At 39.8% G+C, this 8297-nt stretch overlaps 1 protein-coding gene across 1 annotated transcript in view; it reads right to left on the reverse strand.

Moving 5' to 3' along the window:
* The window catches only part of CDH20 (cadherin 20), a 275136-nt gene that overhangs the window by 19275 nt on the left and 247564 nt on the right, over positions 1 to 8297 (reverse strand). The window contains exon 9 of the mRNA XM_049782076.1: positions 5600 to 5721. Within this exon, the coding sequence (XP_049638033.1) occupies positions 5600 to 5721 (122 nt within the window). The remainder of the gene's footprint in view (positions 1 to 5599; positions 5722 to 8297) is intronic.

Raw genomic sequence — 8297 nt, forward strand, 5'->3', positions numbered from 1 at the left:
TACTCTTGATTTCTTCACTATGAATTAGGGGGCATGGGGAAATGCCTACATTCACTATGTAGAAAAGATTAACAGAGGAATCTTAATCTTGCTGAAGGTTCAGAAATGGGAGATATCCTATTTCAGAAAAGAACTGGATGGCCAGCCTATTGTGGAGGGTAGGTCTAAGGGTAGGTCTAAGGGCAGATCACATTCAGGGACCGATGCCATAGTGTTATACCTGTCTATTCCACCTCAATTTGGGAAAACTGGTTCTAGAGCTCTGTAGTCAGCTGACAATGCTAGTGAGTTGCATCTTACTCAGCTGGACTTATTGTGCCAAGTCCTGCAAAATTCTATAGGCTTTGGTCCTAAGAGCACTCCTTGAACAGGTAAAGCTTGTTTCTCGCCAGAGCTGCCCAGGTTATGCCTCCTGGACAACCCAATGAATACCAGGCCTTATTTTGAATCTGAAAGGTGGGGCAATTGAGTTGCAAACAAAGGAGGAGGACCAGGAAAGAGCTAAAGATGGACTTGCCCACAGTCTAGCCTGGAGCCAGTTCTGTTCTCAGAAGGGGATTACCCCATTGCTCTATTCCTATAGAAAAACAAAACAAAACAAAACAAAAAAAATCGGACTACTTTCCATTTTATATATAGTGGAAAACATACAAGGATAGAATACATTTCTTGCTGAGTGCTATAAATAGGTGATCATGTCATGTGTAACTTGGAAAACAGAATTGGGAAAATCATTTGAGAACATCCAACCTGTGATTTCATATACAGATATTGGCTAGGTCGAGAGGGTCAAAGGCTTGAGATTGGTGAGTAATGAGGCTTTAAAGAGTGAAAATACTTCCTTGCTGGTTCTGAGGGGAGCCCACCAGAACCTGCTCTTCTGCCTTTCATGATCCAGGCAGGTCAGAATTTTGCCACATTCTGCTCAAAAGGTTCCATTATGCCCGTGGTCATCATCAAGTAGGCCATCTAATTTCTTCCTGGATTCCTCCATAGCTGCTGACTAAGGGGAAATCCTGCATCCTCACTTGACCAATGCAAAGTTGACAACAGTGACCAGCCAATAAATTAAAGACAAGTGATCTGACTTCAGAAATCAGACATACCTACCAAGTGGTATGCTTTGAAAAATCTTTAAAACATGTTTTAGAACTAAAATCAAACAAGATAGTTTCCAGTATCTTGGGCCAAAGATGACAAATAGGACAGATTTGTGGCTTGTGACCTGAACTCTAAGCTGCATAATGGTCTGCAAAATAAACCATCTAGAAATATCCTTAGGAATGGGAGAAGTGTGTTTTTCAGAGCTCCAGTTAAAGGAGAGGTATTTAATTTTCTCAGAATGCAACTTCTGTTACAAAGCCCTGTAAGAAAGAGAATATTTTATTTTTAGGAGTAGAGGAGACTTAATTATTTAATAATTATCTTTTATATAGTCAAATAAAAGTAAGCTTCTTGTCATACATATTTGCCATAAATAATGATATAAAAAAGATGATATATTTTATAAAACCTTTTCTACATGATTAGGTTGATAGTGACAGAAGAGGGGACAGGCAGGATAAATTAGGAAGATGACTCCAAAGAAAGGGAGTCATTGGCATGTGTATGGAGTATTACAAGAGTGATGTAAGTGGTGCTTTGATGACCTGGATAACCTAAACTCTATGGGATCAAGACCCCAGTAGACAATCACTTCAGCATCCTTTCCCCTGTTTTAATGGACCACATTCTTGGAACATAATAAAGAAATGCTTTCTCACCCCCCCTTTCATTAACAATATATCAAAGGGGAAAGGCATCTGCACTTTTCTGGAATCCTTTAGGACACCCTGCCCCTAATCTGGAAGCTACCTTGCAATCCTTTCTCTTCTTAGACTACTGAATCTGGTTACTTAAACGCTGGTTCCTTGCTTTTAATCTTGACTGCTTGAGAACCACAACTCAAGCTCCTATGCTCACTATGACAATATTAGAAGCAAATTATAATAATAAAAGCTCCCACTCCTTGGCCCATAGCTCAACTCTGGCTACCAAGTGACAGGCACTGTTTTTGTGTGGCCCTCTACAACTGCTCACATGCAGACACTACACACAAGAGTGTGATGCATTCCGTCTCTTTCTTACAATTAGTACCACTCATTTCTTGCACTATAAATCATCAGCTAACTTCTCAGTAGTGGCATAGTATTTCATGTCTTCAAGATGGAAAATCCAAAAGATACGAAAGTGGAATTACCCTAGACCTGCTGACACAGATGTAGGAGTATTGCAGAGCACTGCACCAATTTTTAAGAACCAGGGTTTTTCAACTTTAAATTGTACTACCAGAAAATAGTTATTAAAATAACATGGTATTAGAATAAAGACAGATCCTCAGATCAATTGAATCAACTTGAGTATGCAGAGAATGTTCCCCAGACATACAATCAATTACTCTTTGATAAAGGGGCAAGAAAAGCAAAATGGAGCAAGGAAAACCTCTTGAACAAGTGGTGTTGGTACAACTTGTCAGCCACATGCAAATAAAGGAACTCAAACCTCCATCTAACATCACGCACAAAGCAAAAATCCAAAAATCCAAAAGCAAAAATCCGAATGGATTAAAGACCTAGATATCAGACCAGGAACCATAAGGTATATAGGTATATAGAAGAGTACGTAGTTAAAACACTCCATAACATTGGGACTAAAGGCATCTTCAAGGAGGAAACATCACTGTCCAAACTAGTGGAAGCAGAGATAAATAAACGAAACCATATGAAGCTGAGAAGCTTCTGTACCTCAAAGGAAATATTGCCTAGAATACAAGGGCCACCCACAGAATGGGAGAAACTATTCACCCAATACCCATCAGATATCAGTGTTTTTCAACCACTGTGCCACAGCACACTAGAGTGCCGTGAGATATTGTCTCATGTGCTTTGAGAAAAATTCCAATTTCATCCGTAACATGCAGTTTAGGCTCACAAATAGACCAATCATTAGATTATTTTATAATAAAGTAATTATAAAATAATTTCTTTGTGTTTATTTGATTCCTATTCAAGAGAATTACTTTATATATAGTCAATATAGGCACAGAGTTAATGTTTTTTAACACTTTTAATGGAGGTGTGCCTCGTGATTTTTCATGAAAAATGTGTGCATTTGCACAAAAAGGTTGAAAAATACTGAGATAAGGGGTTAATATCTAAGATATCCAAGTTACTGATAGAATTTAACAAGAAAGAAACCCTTAACCCCATCAAAAAATGGGGAGAAGAAATGAACAGACATTTCCTCAAAGAAGAAATACAAATAGTCAAAAGGCACATGAAAAATGTTTCACATCATAATCATTAGGGAGATGCAAATCAAAACAACAATTAGATATGATCTCATGCCACAGAGACTGGCACATATTGCAAAAGAAGAAGAACAATCAGTGTTGGCTGGATCTGAGAAGAAAGGAAGTCTCATTCATTGCTGGTGGGAATGCCGTCTAGTTCAGCCTTTATGGAAAACAATATGTAGATTCCTGAAAAACAGACAAACAAAAAACCCTGGAAATTGAGCTCCCATATGATCCAGCTATACCACTACTAGGAATATACCCCAGGAACACAAAAACACAATACAAAAATACCTTCTGCACACTATATTTATTGCAGCACTATTTACAATAGCTAGAATCTGAAAATAAGCAGATGTCCAACAACAGATCAATGGCTAAAAAAAACTGTGGTACATATACACAATGGGATACTATGCAGCTATCAGGAAAAATGAAGCTATAAAATTTCCTATACATGGATGGACATGGAAATTATTATGCTGAGTGAAATAAATCAGAGGGAGAGAGATAGACATAGAATAATATCACTCATCTGTGAGATTTAAGAAAAATAAAAGACATTATTGTAATAATACCTGGGTATCATTAACAATAGAGATGAAGGCTGGGATGATAGGCTGACAATATGAAGCTTACTACAAAGAGTGGTGAGTGCAGTTAGAGAAATAACTACACTAACAACTAGCATGACAATGGTAATGAGTTAGAGAAATAGAATATCTGTCTCGAAGATAGGCAGGGGGTAGAAGAGGAGGGAGATGGGGTGCATTGGTGGTGGGTATGTTGCACTGGTGAAGGGAGTTTTTTTTTTTTTTTAATAAATGAAATCCAACCACAAACATGCTTGTAATCATGGTGCTTAAATAAAGATACTATAAAAAATAGCAGAAGGAATCTAGTCATATGATGATGGGGACAGAAGTCCTGGAAAGTCCTAAACTACATCACGACTTTTTAAACTGCTCAAGGATAACTTTATCAAAACAATTCCCCCACCCCAAATAAGATCTAGGGGTTGATGTACATTCCCATGAAAATCATTCCGAGACACCCTTTATCCCTTGGATGTGGAAATCACCTTTTGTTTTGAAGAGAGAAGGGTCATGATGTAGTGAGCCAATCTTGGCTAAATTTAGCAAATGGAAAAAAGTTTGGGTTATAAGGAATTAGTTTTGGTTATAAGACATTTCCGTTGCAGCAAGATGTGGGGATTGTGAGAGGGATGTGAAAGAGACAGTGAAATCAAAACTGCATTCCAACCAGAGGGCTTGACTTCTCTGAGCTCTCAGCTTAAAAATAGGCCCTTCACAATGGCTACTTGCTGAAATCCATTTGTTTTGCTATGGAATCCATAACAGTGTTTTTCTAGGGAAAAATAAGTCAGGATATTAGAAAGAGTGAGAGGCATCTTTCAAAATCAGGAGAACTAGGGAGATAGTGTGATCTTCATTTTATCTTTTACATCATATGGTACACGTGGCTGGGCTCCAGAGTTACAGTAACTCGATGCATATTAATACATGACCTCTCCACACAGAGTTCTGGATATTTCTCAGTAATATTCCTTGGAATTTGATTCCCCCAAATAGTTTGCTTTGGTTTCAAAGTACACCGGAAAAGATGTAAAAATTTTTCTTTAAAGTCATGGAAGCACAGTTTCTTGAAATAAATAGAGATGTTTTTCTTTAGATTTCTTTCATCTCAAAACTTACATGATATGCAGCCTTAAGGAAATGAGTGGTTTAGTCAGGGAGGAAGAACATAATTTCTAGATAACAAAGCATTATGAGAAGAATCCTTAAACAAGATACCTGTTACCAGAAGTTAAGGGAGTTTAGAAAATGTAAAAAATAAACATTCTTTACTGCACATATTTTCAAGGATTAGTACTAAGATCAGGAAAATAGAGTATTCCTTCTGCTGATTAACATGATTATTCACTACCTGGTCATAAGGCATATAAGGTCATTATATCACAATGAAATATATGGAAACATATATAAGGGGAATAGGGTGGTGGTCTGCCTTACTCCAGGCTCTCCTGTCTATCCATTCATTACTGCTCAGGTGTTATTCAGAACCCAGGAGGTAATGAAGATTCCAAATAATAGTCTTAAGAAACTCTTACAACAGTCTTTGGGGACCCTTGGTAAATTACTAGCTTCAAGAGCTAAAATTTCTTTGATGGCGAATGTGGATTTCTGGGACCATTGTTTCCTTACTCGGGGTCAGCCAACATGCATACCTCACATGCTGCCTTACCTGCCCTGCTTTGGCATTTTCACAAACAAAAGCTTCATAGAATCGGGGGAACTCTGGAGCATTGTCATTCACATCTAAGACTCTGATTGTGACAGGAACACTTCCAACCTGGGAAGGGTTGTCTAAAGAAAACACAAAAAGGAAGATGAGGACTCAGTAGTACAAGCTCATGGTGGGAATCTGTCAGTCTGTTTTATTGTTTCTTTGTTTTTGAGTCACATATAGAAATGCTCAGGGATTACTTCTGGCTTTACATTCAGGAAGCACTCCTGGTGGAGCTCATCGGACCGTATGGGATACCAGGGATTGAACCTGGTGAGGCATGTGCAAGGCAAGTACCTTACCCACTGTACTATCTTTCCAGCCGATGTCAGTCCTCCCTCCCTCCCTCCCTCCCTCCCTCCCTCCCTCCCTCCCTCCCTCCCCCCCTTCCTTCCTTCCTTCCTTCCTTCCTTCCTTCCTTCCTTCCTTCCTTCCTTCCTTCCTTCCTTCCTTCCTTCCTTCCTTCCTCCCTCCCTCCCTCCCTCCCTCCCTCCTTCCCTCCTTCCTTCCTTCCTTCCTTCCTTCCTTCCTTCCTTCCTTCCTTCCTTCCTTCCTTCCTCCTTCCTTCCTTCCTTCCTTCCTTCCTTCCTTCCTTCCTTCCTTCCTTCCTTCCTTCCTTCCTTCCTTCCTCCCTCCCTCCCTCCCTCCCTCCCTTCTTCCTTTCTTCCCTCCCTCCCTCCACCCTTTTTAGAGCCAGACCTGGTGGTGTTTAGGGCTTACTCCTAGCTCTGTGCTCAGGGAGCTGTGATGCTGGGGATAGAAACATGGCCAATCCATGCAAGGGAAGTGCTTGACCCTTATACTATTTCCCTGGCTATTTATTTATTTATTTATTTATTTATTTATTTATTTATTTATTTGGTTTTTGGGCCACACCCGGCGTTGCACAGAGGTTACTCCTGGCTGTCTGCTCAGAAATAGTTCCTGGCAGGCACGGGGGACCATATGGGACACCGGGATTCGAACCAACCAACTTTGGTCCTGGATCGGCTGCTTGCAAGGCAAACACCACTGTGCTATCTCTCCGGGCCCTATTTTTTGCTCTTAAAAAAAAAACTGTAAAATAACTGTACTACACTGTTTTCCTTCTAAATATTTATATTGCTTGTTTATGAAGAATGCGGACACATTTTACATTTTTTATTGTAACAGTGGCACTTGTTTATAGGAGGAATAATAAAAATTCCAGAAAATGTTGGGGTATTGTATATCGTCTCAGAAATGTGGGGCGACAGACACACACTTCAATGAGACACTTCAGGGTTGAATTCAGACTATAAACTCCAATACTGTTGTAACCTTAAAACCCAAATAAACTATAATACTTACTTTAAAAGTTGAATTCAAGACTTTAATATTTTAGGGGGAGATTATTTTGTGTCACTGAAATAGATTTTGAAAACCTAGGTATTAATCCCTCTATTCTGTCTCCTTGTGTATTTTGGAACATTTTATTTTTTTTGCTGATATTTATGATGGTTTACTTAGCATAATTTTAATAGTCTGAAGAATCCCTTTTATGTGGGTGTGGGTTCTATGGCCACATCTTAGGGGCTCACTGGCTCCTCCTGGTTATGTGCTCAGGAATGACTCCTGTCATTACTTGTGGGAGTATATGTGGTTCTGGGACTCAGATGGGATAAACCATGTACAAGGCAAGTACCTTAATCCCTGTACTGTCTCTCTAGCCCCTAGTGAATAACTTTTAAGTTTGTTCTTTGGGCTACACATGGCAGTACTCAGAGCTTACTCCTGGCTCTGTGCTCAGGGATCACTCCTGACAGTCCTAGAGAATCCTTTTTTTTTTGTTTTTGTTTTTTTTGGGCCACACCCTGTGACGCTCAGGGGTTACTCCTGGCTATGCGCTCAGAAGTTGCTCCTGGCTTCTTGGGGGACCATATGGGGCGCCGGGGGATCGAACCGCGGTCCGTCCTAGGCTAGCGCAGGCAAGGCAGGCACCTTACCTCCAGCACCACCGCCCGGCCCCAAAATGCTTGTTTGTCTTTATTTATTTATTTATTTTTTGATTTTTGGGGCACACCCGGTAATGCTCAGGTGTTACTCCTGGCTATGTGCTCAGAAGTTGCTCCTGGCTTGGGGGACCATATGGGATACCGGGGGATCGAACCGCGGTCCGTCCAAGGTTAGTGCAAGCAAGGCAGGCACCTTACCTTTAGCGCCACCGCCCGGCCCTAGAGAATCCTTTTAATTGTCAAATTACCCTTTTGATTGATGCACATATTTCTGCCAGTATGATAGAGTCTACTACTTTCCTGGGTTTGAGTACTATGAAAATGTAATACATGGAATAACAGTCTAATGTTTTTTAATATTAATATAAGCATGTGTCTATTTTTATTTTCTTATATTTACAAATCAATTATGTTTATAAAGGTTCCTTTTAGTTCAAAACATTATTATCATATTTTTTTTTGTTTTTTTTTTATTTTTTTATTTTTCAGGGGTTACTCCTAGCTCTGTGCTCAGAAATTGCTCTTGGCAGGCTTGGAGGATAGGATGCCAGGATTCGAACTTCTGTCCACCCTGGATTGGTGGCTTGCAAGGCAAAGGCCCTACCACTGTGCTATCTCTCCAGCCCCTTCAAGACATTATTGATTCTAAGTTTTGTATATATGTCTAATCTTGTATATCTTCT

The sequence above is a fragment of the Suncus etruscus genome, chromosome 10, assembly GCF_024139225.1.
Source record: "Suncus etruscus isolate mSunEtr1 chromosome 10, mSunEtr1.pri.cur, whole genome shotgun sequence".
NCBI classification, from domain to species: domain Eukaryota; kingdom Metazoa; phylum Chordata; class Mammalia; order Eulipotyphla; family Soricidae; genus Suncus; species Suncus etruscus.